General features: G+C 36.2%; 3 protein-coding genes and 1 long non-coding RNA gene across 5 annotated transcripts; 3 read left to right on the forward strand and 1 right to left on the reverse strand.

Moving 5' to 3' along the window:
- Positions 1–872: 872 nt before the first annotated feature.
- Positions 873–3,627, forward strand: LOC112703762 (uncharacterized). 2 transcript variants are annotated; one of them, XM_025755350.3, is made up of 5 exons: positions 873–1,010; positions 1,956–2,196; positions 2,929–3,019; positions 3,165–3,231; positions 3,347–3,627. In XM_025755350.3, the coding sequence occupies exons 2-5, from the start codon at positions 2,097–2,099 to the stop codon at positions 3,398–3,400; spliced, it is 312 nt and encodes a 103-aa protein (XP_025611135.1). In that variant the 5' UTR covers positions 873–1,010; positions 1,956–2,096; the 3' UTR covers positions 3,401–3,627. The 2 variants fall into 2 exon arrangements, with proteins under 2 accessions (XP_025611135.1, XP_025611133.1); XM_025755348.3 differs by having other exon boundaries at positions 1,961–2,196.
- A 2,346-nt stretch (positions 3,628–5,973) lies between these two features.
- LOC112701697 (uncharacterized) lies at positions 5,974–6,612 on the forward strand. Its single transcript, XR_011864286.1, has 2 exons — positions 5,974–6,102; positions 6,211–6,612. It is a non-coding gene; the product is annotated as an uncharacterized lncRNA (long non-coding RNA).
- A 2,280-nt stretch (positions 6,613–8,892) lies between these two features.
- Positions 8,893–10,455, forward strand: LOC112703765 (uncharacterized). The gene is made up of 3 exons (XM_025755353.3): positions 8,893–9,772; positions 9,885–10,057; positions 10,199–10,455. Exons 1-3 carry the CDS (start codon positions 9,080–9,082, stop codon positions 10,344–10,346), a joined length of 1,014 nt encoding a protein of 337 aa, XP_025611138.2. The 5' UTR covers positions 8,893–9,079; the 3' UTR covers positions 10,347–10,455.
- A 707-nt stretch (positions 10,456–11,162) lies between these two features.
- LOC112703764 (G-type lectin S-receptor-like serine/threonine-protein kinase SD2-5) lies at positions 11,163–14,254 on the reverse strand. The gene is made up of 2 exons (XM_025755352.3): positions 13,963–14,254; positions 11,163–13,851 (listed from the first exon to the last, which is right to left on the reverse strand). The coding sequence occupies exon 2, from the start codon at positions 13,839–13,841 to the stop codon at positions 11,448–11,450; it is 2,394 nt and encodes a 797-aa protein (XP_025611137.1). The 5' UTR covers positions 13,842–13,851; positions 13,963–14,254; the 3' UTR covers positions 11,163–11,447.
- Between the last annotated feature and the right edge of the window lie 774 nt (positions 14,255–15,028).

The raw sequence follows: 15,028 nt of genomic DNA on the forward strand, positions 1-15,028 counted from the left end.
CTACAATGGGCCGTATAAACCAAAGCCCAAATCTAATGAACATCACAAATACACAAGGTTCCCGAAATTTTCTTTAGTTTTGACTTTTATAAGATAATCTTCATACCAATTTTGACTTACCTACTCATCTCTGAAGCAAGCAAGTCTCTTAGCTAATCAATTTTTTTTTTTTTTAATTTCGGCTGCTTTTTTTAATGTGATTTATTAGTTCATTCTACTAATTACTAAGTGACAGGTAATCATGCATATTCATGCTATGCTATAATATTAGGAACTTAATAAAAACTAGAATAATTGACTTAATTCTGAGAATAACAGATATACACAATAAGCACCTATAAGCCTTGTACCTAATAAAATCAGAAATTAGATCACAACATGTCAAGTGGAATCATAATTATTAATTAACATCCATTAGCTTAGAAGAATACTCTACTGTTAAAAAAAAGAGTAAATAACCAAAAGAAATTTTCATCCCAAAAAGAAAAGAAAAGCAAGGAAGCTAGGAACTGTAAAACAGATGATACAAGTAAAAAAATATTAAACAACAAAAAATAAGGAAAAGAAAATTGAAGTAATTGAAAATTATTAGATGGTGGTGGATAAATAATGACGGAGCATGGGCAAATAATTCTTCGTCGTTGGCAGAGAAGAGAGAAGAAAGAAGAATCCAAAACGCTATCGCCTTCGCCAATCGCCACTTCAGAAAAGGAGGCTATCAGTTTCAGCAAACAAGGGAACACATGTACCAAAACAAAAAAAGGTTCAATTCTTTTTCTTCTCTCTCTCTCTCTCTCTCTTCACTCTTGCTTTGATTCTACCTCATCGTTGATCGTTCTTTTTAATATTAGTTTTACCTTTTGCCTTCGTAGTTTTCAGTATCGCTCTCCGGTTTTTCGCTACCTGAAAGGAATTGGGTTCGACTTCTCCATTTCCCCCCGAATTCTTCACAGCTGAGCTGATCTCACTAGGGTTTTTGAGGGGTCTTTAAGACACTGCACGCATATGGGGTATGTTTCTGAATCCAATCCTATCCACTGAAATTTAGCTCCTTCTATTTCTAACTTTTTAGCAAATTTGCGATTTATTCTTTTATCGGTATCGATAATTTCGCTTGTTTGGACCGATAAGTCTTAATCATGTATGGTGATAGTTTGGGACTTAGGATAATATTGAAATTAATGTTTTTGAGCTTTCTTTCTTTCTTTCTTTCTTTTTCCCAGTGATTTGTCTTTGTTTTATACTTATTGTTGTCTGCAAAAAATAAATTGATAAAAAGGAATCACTAGGACTGAGCTCAGCATTACTCTATATCCATGAGGTTGCATATGAGAAGCGCTTCATATTCCTTTTCTTTACCCCAATAGATTCGATCATTATACAACTATCTTAATCTTCTAAATTGAGGTGACGTGTATACTCTGCTTCTAGCTAGTTCTTTTTTTGGTGGGGGGGGGGGGGGGGGGGGATCTGTTGGACCTGGTGTTGATTGGCATTCCTAACTTTGAGCTACTTTCTGCTAGTGTTGTGACAACGAAACTGCTTTGTGTCATTTGTTGAAATTTAGAAATCATAGTTTTCTACTGGAGTGGAGTGAGGAATACATCAAAAGGGTCCATGGCTGATTCATTTAATTATTGCATAGCAATTCATGTAGCCGACCCCACTTAGTGGGACAAGGCTTTGTTGTTGTTTGTTTTAGCAATTGATGTTATGAGTGGAAAATATTGTTACTTCATTTTTGTTAGCTTGGATATATCCGTAGTTTATGTTGCTTATCTGTTGGGGGAGAAATTGTGTGATAACCAATTAATCACGTAACAAAAACTTACAGCTGAAGCGTGCGTCAATCTATTTGTTGGTACTGATTTGTTGTATATGAATCCACGGTTGCTGGTTTAACAATCATATGATTATATTGTGATGCATAATCGAATTTAATGTGATTGTAACAGAGCAGTGCTTGTCTTGGACGATATAAGCAGCCCACATTAATCAGTTCTGTGGATGTGCCACCAAAAGGATTGACAAAGCAAGGTAAGCCGGTGAAGAAACCTAGCACATCAGAAGATTTCTGGACCACCAGCACGTATGATATGGACAACAGTGCTGTTCAGTCACAAGGAAGCATCTCATCAACCAGTGTAACAAACCAAGCTGCAGATCCTGGCAACCCTGCTGAATTTGTGAATCATGGTATCTTCTATTTTTAAACTGTGTATTTAGATAATTAACAGAAAAATTTTTTTTTTGGATTAACTATGAATTTGAAATTTAAGACGAATAATATGACTTTGGACAATAAAAAATTAAAGCATTCTGGGTTGATTGATTGGCCTTCTTTACAACACGACATGATTTTAGGGGTGGTTCTCTCTTTACGGGGCTATAATGATGGTAATATAAAACTGATGTCTCTGTAACTAGCTACTGCATACTTCTCACTTTTTTGTTATATTTTGCTGATCCTCCTGGGTGTTGCCAAGTTGTATCTGCTCCATCTTGAAGCTAATATATGAGCCATTTTTAGTACCAAGGCTCATGGCGATTCAGTTGAGCTCTCTCCTTGTTCTGACTTTATTGAGATGCCTTGGTCGCTTTCCTTTTGGGGATTTTATTATTAGATAACACATTTTTTACTTAATTTGAAGTAATCTCTCAGATTTCTGGTTCTATGCATGTTCTCGATGCGATTCTTTGGGTAATCCAATCTTCTATCTGGTATAGATGGGTCGTCTTTGCATCTGCAACTGGTCTTCATGGATATTTTGGCCAGTTTTTCATTGGGTTTTTTCATTTTGATTTTCCATCTCCCTAGTCCCTATATTAAGTTGTAGTACATCGGGTTTTGAAAGATGTGGGAGCTGTGATTCTCAAATTGGCTAAGAAGGGAAAGAAAAAGAAATTAATATGAGAAATATTTTGCAGGTCTTATTCTCTGGAATCAGACTCGACAACGTTGGATTGGAAATAAGAAATCTGAGAACCAAGCACAACAATTGCGAGAACCCAAATTGAGGTAAATTATCTTGTTTGATTAGTTTTGTTCCAAGGCTTGTTTTCTTCTTATCTTGGTTCTTTAGACTGAAAACTAGTAGAGTTTGATCAACTGATCAATGCATTTCCATCTGTTGCTGATGAGAATATCCATTCATGGGTTACAGTTGGAATGCAACGTATGAAAGTTTATTGGGGAGTAACAAGCCGTTCCCCCAGCCTATCCCTCTTGCGGTAAGCATTTAGTTCCTGGTCATCACAAAGTTGAAGCTAAAAATAGTTATATGATCATGTCCGGATGAAAAACATGTTATCTGATTATTTGTTTATATTAAAAAAATGTTGTTAGGAAATGGTAGATTTTCTTGTGGACATTTGGGAACAAGAGGGCCTCTATGACTGACCCCTACAAGGTTGATGAAGGATTGCTATTTGCTTAGATACCGGAAATAATTTTAGTTCTTGCTTCTCTGGTAAGAGGAAGAAGATTGGGCATACTGCACTTTGTATATCATTTATAACGTTATTTGTGTCACTTGACAATGAAGGAAAAGTTTCTCTCGGCAGGCCTAGCCATGACATAATTGTATTATAATTTTATTTTATTTTATTGATGGCCCTTTCTCTCTAGAAGCTAGTTTTGCCAAATTTTATTTTATTTTTCTTGAGAAATGATGAAACTTGGGATTTCACGTATGTTTGGGTATGATCATTCATTTCAATCATGCTTAGAGAAGTACTGCAACAAAGCCTTGTCGGGTTATTATCGATTATTTATTCAATGGGAAAATACTGCCTTCTTTTTTTCGCTTATATTTAATACCTTTTTTTTTAAACGTGTTTGGATTGGCAGTTTATTTAGGGTCTCCCCGGTGGTAAAAAAAACTGGATAGTTTATCATTCATTGCTCTCTCTCTCTCTCCTATCATTGCTCTCTCTCTTCTATTTAATTTTGGACTCACTTATAGAATTAAAGGTAAAAGATCATACTTTATTCTCTTAAGTGTTCAAAAAAATGGAGAGGATCTATTTCCTTCGTTTAGAAATTAGCATGATGCAATTTGAAGTCGTAGAACTTTTGATACTCCCAACAAAAAAGGAAAAGTTTGGTAATCAAAAAATTTTAGCAACTAAAATTTATTTTATTTAACATTTATTAATTGTCGGCAACAATCAAGTATAATGAAATGATTTAAGGATATAAGATGATTCGAACATTGATTGGAGATAGCAGTTACAAGTGTTGAGGAAGTATTAGAACTTGTATTTAAATACGTATACTAAAAGTGTTTGTCCCAATTGATAATAAAGGTTGGGTTTGTCCACATGAGAGGTGGAGTGTACTGTTTGCAAAGTTTACAAGGAAGGGACCCACTAAGGTAGACAGCGTCCTCGTTGTGAGAGATATGAATGAGACTCGATCTACTTACTATCAGTAGGTGGTGGGGAAATGGACTGGACAATGAGAAGATCAGTGACAATCTCAGATCTGAAAAGTGTACGGCTCAGATGACGTTGCCGTAATGATATAAACAGTTACGTTCCTCTGCACTCTCTTTTCTCTCCTAATCCAAGCTAACGTCTTATCATTGCCCATTTCTATTTTCCCGTACATCCCCCCATGCATGCGCATCTTGCATCTCACCAAAATAGTAATCAACTCTCCAAGGTGAAAACCACAGTCACATTGGCCCCCTCTCCCTCTTTTGCCACATTCTCCAAATTCAAAAATAGTATACATCTCATAACATCATATTGCAATGCAATTTCTCTAATTATATTTATTTAGCCAAAAACCTACAAAAAAAAGAGTGGTGCTGATGCATGTCCTTCCCATGTGATGATAAAGAGAAATTAGGTAAAAGTTGAAGTTAAAAACTGCAAATGGATTCAACTTTTCGGCTTGGCGTTATGGCGTAGATAGAGTAAGCTAACTTTGAAGGCTTAATCTGCTGAAAAGCCTTCCTGTGTCAGCGCAGATCAACAGTGAATCTCATCACCATGTTACATCTAGAAGCATATTTTCTATTACTATCAAACTATTCTCATATTTAACTAAGCACATGCAAATTGTCACTTTTTAATTTGAATATGGAAACAAAAGTAATGTTGGACTCGGATATAGAGAATACAGATGCTCCACAGCCATGTGGTGTCAGTGAAATAGAACTCGGACCATGCGAGTTCTCCATTAATAAAAAAATTGAAAACAATAAATAACTCGAAGGGTCCGTTTTCTAGTTTCCAAAATTCATATTTGCCCAACCATGAGTCGGACCATGCGATTTCTTAAGCAAAATGATGTTATGTTTCTTAAATATTAGTGTAGTGAACGGAATAAAAGTCATAAATGAGAATTAGAAATCTGGTAAAACAAGGATATAGATATGCAATTATAGAGAAAGATGTATTATTATGGAAGTTATATATTTAGCTACAGAGTGCAGCAGAGTTTTGCTAACAAAGTACAGTACTATGAAATGGTAAAATGTTGGGCTTCATTTGACCGGAGCAAAGCAAAAATGAAAAGAGTGTTTGTAAGCATTGAATGCAGCAATTAATTAAGCAAAGGGAAAGTTAAAGATGGGCAATGGTTATGGATGAGAACAATAGGCTGAGATTCCCAAGGAAATAGGGATGGTTGGGATCACATACTCTGGTTTGGTGTGTCCCCAGTCAGAACCACTACTATTCACCAACAATCCAAAGTCAGATTCACCAGTTCCCCAAAATGAAAGCAAAGAAAAGAAAATAGCACATATTTCACTGTGTGTGTGGAATTCCATTTTTATTGGTTTGACAAGCTATGAAGGCAGATCATTGTCTCTCTCACAGGAAACATCTCTCCTAATACTAGTAAGCCCCTCCCCAAAATTATTATTTTTTTCAACCAAAGGAATCACTTTCTATTCCTTTCTCAAACACATACATTCATTCACAAATTAAAATACACACACTATACTCCTTCCTTCCACTGTGACTTACATCACTCACTCTTTCCCTTCAATTCCCTTCCATAATACATGGCTCCACATGGATTCAAACTTGCAATATTCTTCACTGTGGCTTTCATTTTTTCCCTCACTCTTCTACTTCCCATATCAGGTAAAAAACCTCCCTCAAAGCCAGCTACCCATATATGGAAAATGTAACTAGCTACCCTTTGATTTGATGATTATGTATATTAGTGCATGCGTCTCTACATTGATTCAGGTGATGCAGGAGGTAGATCATTGTTGGGCGAGGACGAAAGCAATAATAAGGCGGTGATAGGGTCAAGGCCTCCGGCATGTGTAGACAAGTGCATGAAGTGCAGGCCATGCATGGCTACGGTCATTGTTCCCAACCACAGAAGGAGTAAGGGTCTCTTCAAACACGACGATAATAAGGATGACAGCTATTACCTCCTTTCATGGCGATGCACATGCGGCAATAAGCTCTTCCACCCTTAATAATCCCCATTTCCTGCACCTTCATTCTATATAATACTAGTGCTTGCTTACGCACACTTCATCCATCTCTCATCTCTCACTCTCTATGTCTTGTGTGTGTGTATATGAATATCATGACCATATAATCAATTAAATTAATGTGATGATGATTTTGATTAGTCAACTAATTACACCAGTTTGTTACTCATGCTGCGCTACTTAGTTTTCTATATCCTCATTCCAGTTAGTTGATTCATCAAGTCTGCTTTTCCACTACTCGCATGCATGCATGATGCATCACTGTTTCAAGTCTAGATTAGATGTAATTTGGGAGGTTTATTTGATTTAATTGTATTTAAGACTAATGATTTAATTTACATATCGAGAATAGAGTTTGATCCAATTCCGAATGAGTCCATACTTAATGATGCAGTGATACCTCTTATGCCACTATCTATTGTCAGAATCCAGAAATTTTTTAGGTGTTATGAGTATCTGAGGTTTTTTTTTTCCTGATCCTTTAATTAGTTTTTATTTTAAATTTATTATTCTTTTTAATTAATAAATAAAAATTAATCTCAATAAGTCAATTTAGTTCATATCATTAAAATAGAATAAAAAATAGGATTATATTAGATAATCAATCACTTTCTTAAATAATATGAACAACCACTAATCAAATAAAAACATAGTATATTTTTAAATTATTCATCTAAATTTTAATATTAAAATATATCTATTATTCATATTATTTAATATTTCCATTCTCTACTTATACTTTTTCTAAAAAATAATACAGGAAAAAGATACTTATTTAATCCAAAAGAACACGCAAAATTTTTTTCGTCTGAATCATCTTTTTCTCTTTTTTTTTTTCATTTTATTTTTGGGTATATTTTGTTTCACTTTTTACGTAATTGTGGATGATATTGGGCTAGATCACTAGATGGAAAGCTAATGGAGGCCCAATTATAAACTTGGGTTCGGTGAACCCATTTAGTGGAGTCTTACGTGGCGAATTTGATTCATGCATGAAGCACATTTGATATTTATGATTTTCTAGATCTAGTTGCTTATGGACAGTCAAATGTCTCTTTCTTATTAGTGAATATAGTTAAGTACGAACTTTTATTTGTTTATGTATTGTCTGGGCTTTGAAACCGTAAGGATCGGAATGATATTTTTGGTTTGGTGAAAAAACATTCACGCTTTTAAGAAGAAATAAGGATGGGAGAGTGCCAAGAGAACGGTTCCCATTTCGAAGTCCATCATTTTCATGGCTGTCACTTCTCTCAGGAGCTACCAATTCCTATCAATGAATATTGAATATACCACTCACCTTTTTTTTTTTCTTAGACAGTACTGCTCCAACACATGAACACAAGGATTTATACGATGTCACCTGGAACTGTCACATGACATGGGAATTATTAAACTACTCTTTTACCTTAGTCTATAACAACAATAAAGAAGTGTCGTAGCTCATAAATTCAATCCAACAGAATACATAAATTCAATTATAATTTTAGTCTTTATTATTTTATTTTATTTTATCTTTAGTTATTCTTATCTCATCTTATTTGTTTTTATCTTTCTTAGACTAATACTCTATATATATTTAATTTTATTTTCATAATTCAATTCAATTTAATCAATCAACCATCAATAAAAGTTCGCATTCTTTTCTATTCTTTAATTTTTGTAATTAAAAACATCTGTTATGGCTTATGGGATTGACGTGGGTAACTTACCATGTTGCTCGAGATATTTATTTTACTTGCTAGTGCCACGCCTCTGTCTCTGTCGCGTTATTTTTCTCCAGATGCTTCTTTTGTCCTCTAATTTTTGTTTTGTTCTGTTCTTGTTATCTTATCTTTTCTTTCATTACTCATCATTATCATAATAATAACCCCGCTCCAGTGTAATAATGTTGAAGTGTGTCCATCAATACTCAATCCCAACACAATGAAATGTTATTGTGTTACTTTATTGGCACCACTATATAATATATTCATCAATGCAGAATTATGAACAATACAAACTAGAGAATCATGGATTTATTATCATTGAGTCTGAGTTGATCGTGCATTCACGCTTAGTGAGTAGTGACAAGACAACAATATATAAGATATAAAAATATCGCATGTGTCTGTTTCCACTTTGCCACTCCAGTGTAGCTACCCTCTTTGGCTATCAAAGCTGTGGAATGTTGCAATCATAAGCAAATGCCGTATACAAACAAAATATATGCAGTTACTTCAGCATAGCCAAGCAGATTTTGCCGCATGGTTATTCACTATTGGAAAGAATAGAATGATGATGTTGACTCCATTTCTGTCACATGCAACAACAATTCTTGGCCGTAGAATTCAGCAGCCTTCAAACAAAACACAGTACATGGGAACAGGGTCCCAACAACTTGCACTCAACGTGTTCTTCTCTTACAGGTTTGTGCTCTCCAACTAGTATTGTCCTATGCTAATAATATAGAAAAAATTTTAAGTGTATCTGAGAATATCGGTATTCCAGTTATTTTAATAGTTGATTTTAATTAATATATATTATATATATTTTTTATAATTCAAATCAACGGTTAAAACAACTGAAACACCGATATTCTCGATATACTTAAAACTCTTCTAATAATATATATGCTGCATGATTCTGCTTTTGTAATGCTTCATTTCTGTCACTCACTTCCACTCTTCCAATTATATACCTTGAACTACTTCTTCTTTCTCTCATTGTCTTCTGTGTTTGTTTCTCTAAACAGCAAAACAATGTTACTAAGAAGCTCCTCCGCACCAATACCAACCTCGTTCATACCCCATTCTAGGGAACCATCCTCCCCTGAAGCAGAAAGGGTTCTTCAATTTTCTAGAACAAGATCGTTTGCCAGTCCAAGACAAAACTTGCCTGACTCATCAGATCATCAAAGCCCAACAAAGCATAACGACAACAAGAGTTGCATACCACGTAGTAACGTGCTCAAGAGTCAGCATGGTACCAAGATCAAAGAAAGTGACCAAGTGATGACTCACACAACAAAAGGGAAACCTTCAATCAGAGAACTCTTCTCAGTCTCAGGTTTAGATAGGCAAGTCCTAGTAGAATATGATGAAGATGGTGGTGAAGAGAAGGAGAGAGGTAATAGGGGATTGCAGACTTTAGTTGTTGGTGGTGGGATGGGGAGTAATGGTGGCAAGATATGTGGTGGCAGTGGAAGAGTCCCAGATGGAAGTGGCTGGGAATCAGATAAGACTGATGCTTATTACCAAACCATGATTCAAGCTAACCCCAACAATGCGCTTCTGCTTGGAAATTATGCTAAGTTCTTAAAAGAGGTAAAGCTTGTTTTTTGAAACTTATCAATACATGGAAGATCTAAGAAAACTATTGTGCTCTGTCTTCTCTGTTTCTATGAATGGTTTACTGATATTCAATTTGCAAATATAGGTTCGTGGAGATTATCCTAAAGCCGAAGAATATCTTGAAAGAGCCATTTTGGCTAATCCTGGTGATGCAACTGTTTTGTCACTCTATGCCGATTTAATTTGGCAAATAGAGAAGGATGCTGATCGTGCTGAGGGCTATTTTGATCAAGCTGTTAAAAGCGCCCCTGATGATTGGTAAGATATATATTCATGGATCAAGATTTGGTTTTTGTTTCTTTTGTTAGCAAAGTGTTCGATATTATATGGTTTTCATTTTTATGCTGATATTTCTTATATGTTGATGAATCTGATGTGTAAACCTTAACTTATTTTCAGCTATGTCCTGGCTTCTTATGCTAAATTCCTTTGGGATGCTGAAGAGGAGGAAGATAAAGACCACCAACATCAAACTGATCACAGCAATGTCTTTCACGGAGCTAATGGCCAGCCTCATTTTAATGCATACCTCTCTGTCTCTGAGTGATGTTCCTATTATACTATGTAGTACCTAAGTGGGGTTGACTTTGCTGAGATGAGTGTCTGGTTGTAAATACCTTATGGCATAAATAAGAGAAGGCAACTTTTTATGTGTATGTGACAATGAGGCTTGCACTGTTGTAATTTGTATCCTTTGGTAATATGAAATTTTGGTAGATGCTAAGGAATAAAGAACAGTTCATGGATAATGTTCTTTTGATCAAGAACATCCATTGATCTGATTCTATGAAAACAAGTGATAAAACTAAAGAAAGGGAAACAAAGAAACATAAAAGTCAACAAGATACTCTTCCAATATAGGTGACAGGTTTTAATAATGGCATAAAACAACGGCTCCAAATGTATTAGGTGCTTGTTTATCTATAATGAATAATAGTCCTCCATGATTTCCTTTTTATCATTGTTAGTATTATTTATTTATTTCACATGTCAGGCTCATTGATAAAATGATAAGGTGAGGTGACATCTTGTTTGAGACTGAGTCCTTTTCAGAATGTCTATTCTCACCATTTGGCATGGACGTGATGAGAAACAGTATCATTCACAATTCATTATTCAGCTACAATTTGTTCAATGCAGGCAATCTATACTGATTCCAACACACTACTCTCTGATTTTGTCTCTTTCCATTTATGATCTTTTAGTATATCTGCACCTTCATTATTCATTTTCCTTCTTTTTCTGGCATATATGATATTGTTTACTTTCTGACCACAGACACAAAAAAAAAAAAAAAAAACACATGCTCCATGGAGACAAAAAATCTTGAGGACACTATAGTACAGAACAAAGCAGAACAACGTTTGTAACTAACAAGACTGAGATTTGTGTTTCTGTCTCAAATAAATTTCTCATCCGAATCAGGAAATAAGCAACACAATAGTCTATATACAACAAAATGCATTCTAGTTTAACAAAATTGATGGCTTTGGCAATCCAAGCTACAATATAATAACATTGTCATCATAAAAGATGTTACTTACTAGGCCAAAAGTAACAAGCAAAAGTGCAAGTTGACTTGAATATGATGGTGTTACCAAAAAGAAAAAAGAAAAGGAAAGTGTATCTATTCATCTCATCTTTATCATCATCTTGGTCCAGATAATTGAACACAAGAAAGTGGCACGTTACTATAGAAGCTTCCCTGTCCTGAAGAAGAAGCTTCTCCACTACTCATTTTCAGGAAGGCTGTGAAAGAACTAGACTGAGATAATGGTGGATCAGGTACAGGGCAGAGACCTTCAAGCATTTGAACTACCTTTGTCATGGAAGGTCTCAAACTGACATCATCTTGTATACACCATAGAGCAACTTTGAGAGCAATCATAGCCCTTTCATCCTTATCATCAATGTCTATCCTTTTGTCAATAACTTCTCTCAGTCTCCCTTCCTCCATCATTCTGAAGACATAAGAAGGAAAATGCACTTTCTCTGGGCCTTCCCACTGATCATAGTTCTTCCTTCCTCCAATAATCTCCAGCAAGACCATGCCATAGCTGAACACATCACTCTTCTCAGAAATTGCATAGTTAGTGATCCATTCTGGTGCTAGATACCCTCTTGTGCCCCTTAGAGTTGTAACCACATGGCTTTGTTCGCGGTTCATTAGCTTAGCCAGTCCGAAATCTGAAACTTTAGCAGTGAAATTATCATCAAGAAGAACATTCTGCGGCTTAATATCACAATGGACAATCTTCACCTCACACTCCTCATGAAGATAGGCCAATCCCTTGGCTGTGCCTATTGCAATGTTGAACCTTGTATCCCAAGTCAACAAGAAAGTGTTTTCACTGTTCTTGAAGATCCATTTGTCCAGAGAGCCCCTCCCCATGTATTCATAGACGAGAAGGCGATGAGGACCCTCAGCGCAGAAGCCTTTAAGCTTCACCAGATGAACATGATGAATGCTTCCAATTATAGACACTTCAGCCTTGAACTCTTTTGTCCCTTGTCCAAGACCTTCCAATTTTTTCACAGCCAACTGAGTTCCATCTTCAAGCACACCAAGATACACAGAGCCAAAACCTCCTTCACCAATTTTTGTGGAGAAATTCTTTGTCACCGTAGAGAGAGCAGCATAAGTAAATCGAGTAGGCATTCCAGAGAGACCATCCAAGAAATCATCCTCCTCCAATGTGTCTTGTTCATGCTTAACAAGATTCATCTTCTTGTTATAGTACCAGAACCCTGCCACAAGACTAACAATGACCAGAACTGTGAAGACTACTATGGCAACAATTAGCAGTATCCCATTCTTTTGCTTTTTGTGGTCATTTCCATCATCAATGGACACCTTCATATATGAAGTAAAACCGCCGGGACCCCCCTTGAATCGTTGGAAGCTTCCAGTCTGATCAAAATGAAAGCATCTCCCGGTGCTGTTTTCAAAGAAAAGCACAAGGCAAGAGCAGTTTCCCAAACAAGCTTCTTTGCAGGCATTCAGGTTTGATTTTGAAACCGGTGCAACATAATCAAGTGCAAAATAGTCAAGCTTCTCACCAACATATAGAAGTTCCGTAGAAGTCCTAGAACAAGTTGAGATATTAGGTGGCTTGCAGTTAAAGCGAGATTTGAGAAGTGCAGGGCATTCACACCAGTTCTCAAAGAAACAAACATTGTAAGGATCACAAGGCTCAGGAATGCCACAAGGGTCTTGTGGTATTTTTGTTGCCTCAGATGTAGCACCCTTCCCTTTGCTAAGATCATAGAAAGAGATGGCACCTGTAGGGTCCAAAATAGCAACCCAAAATGAGTCAGGATCTGAATGGTCAGAGAAAACAGTTCTCCCCAGCAAATCCCCATTCTTGTCATAGAAATTCCATGAATTGGACACCAGAGAAGCAGAATGAATCTTGCCACTGAAATTCTTTTGGCTTGACCAGTATTGTTGTGGGGGCTCAAATCCTGCATAGAGAACCAAATCACCTGCCTTGTAAGCAAGAAAATGGAACAAGTTGTTGCGGTTGGGAAAGGTTTTTAGTGTCATTCCTTCCACAAAGGTTTGACCAGGCAAAAGAGTATCAGTGGGATGGTGAAAACTCTGCCAAATGGATGTCCCATTTTCCCCAATCAACACCAAATTCCCTGAGTCCTGCAACTCCATGGATCTTACTCTTTGTCCTGTTGTGTTTGTTGACCAAACCACACCGTTGCCACCCTCCAAATATGCATTCCCGCTATGTTCTAACACAAATCTATTAGAATTCCTAACAAGTAAGCCTCTGTTGGCAGTCCAAACCACTTTGTAGCTACTCAGGTGAAGGACTACTAGAACAAACAAGGAAACATCAAGGGTACCAAAGAATCCAAAGGCGAAAGCCGAGTTGTTGGATAGTAAGAACATTCCATTATAATCGTCCCAATCCAGCTTAGATGCACTGAAGCCAGGATATATCTTCTGAATGTGCTGTTCTTTACTCAAGCAGGTTGTGGACAGAAGCAGCACACACAAAAACAAGGCTCCACATTTCAACAGCCCCATGATTTGATCGCTGCAATAATAAACACTAGTTTTAATTTAATCACTACAACAATCCAGGAAGCCATAGACACGTTACATTGGCAGTACTAGCATACACGTAAAATGAGAGACTAAGACAAACCTTATTTTGCAGTAGCTGGCAGAAACGATGAAGCAGGCATGCTGTACCTTAAGAAGGGTTGTTGTAGCAGGATGAAACCAAAGGGGATGAAGGAAGAAAGGTTTGTGGATCTTGACAGGTTATGGAAGTTGTAAGGAGGAGACCGAACAAGTTGTATAGGACTTGATATGTTTGTGAAAAAGAACGAGACTTCATGTGTGAGGTGATGGTTATCAAGATAGTAGGGTCGCTATAGTTGCATTACGGTGCTGGACTTTAATTTCCCTGCTTTTGAGGTAAAATCAAAGTAACTAACATTAACATGTCTCTTTCGGGTCTTATTAACTACCTTTTAAAGTCCAGTTATGTTTTAGCAAATTCACTCTTAAGTCTTAACCACATTAAAGTGTGAGAAGTGTATGAAATTAGTCTAAAGAAAATAAGAAAGAGTGAGAAATTTATAAAATGAAAGATCGTTAACTTTACACTTAAGGTTTTGAGTTAGATGTGATGTCTTCTCATTTTGATAAGTAAAAAATGGTTCTACCTGAAAAAAATGAAAAGTTTGAGTTAGACATTATATATGGGGTTCTCATCATGCTAGCTGTCACAATAGTTTCCTTTTTCCACCAACTATATTTATTATCAATTACTCCCATTCTCAATTACTACTACAGACTACGGACTATAGTAGAGTACATTTTAGACTGATACAATTACTGCATGGTTCACTTACTATTTTATTTACTACACACAACTAACTCAAACAAGAAGGAAAGTAAATATCATTATTCATAAACGGAGTGGGGGGACGGGAAGTCAACGTTTGATTTAAAGTCATAACCACTAAAGTTATGGACTAATGGTGACTTGATTAGTTTTTATCTCAGAAAAGAAGAAATCAAAATAGTGGAATCCTTTATTGACTTGTTATTTTTTAGCAATTGACTGGACATATTAGACAAATTAAAGTTGGTTAAGGTAGTGTGGAAACTTGGAAGATTCTGGCGAGAAGTAAAGTTAGGCAAAAGGTGTGAAGTGACACATGAATTCAGCAGGCACAAGCGCTGATTATGGTGAAGCATTA

This window comes from Arachis hypogaea, chromosome 7, assembly GCF_003086295.3.
Source record: "Arachis hypogaea cultivar Tifrunner chromosome 7, arahy.Tifrunner.gnm2.J5K5, whole genome shotgun sequence".
In the NCBI taxonomy this organism is placed as follows: domain Eukaryota; kingdom Viridiplantae; phylum Streptophyta; class Magnoliopsida; order Fabales; family Fabaceae; genus Arachis; species Arachis hypogaea.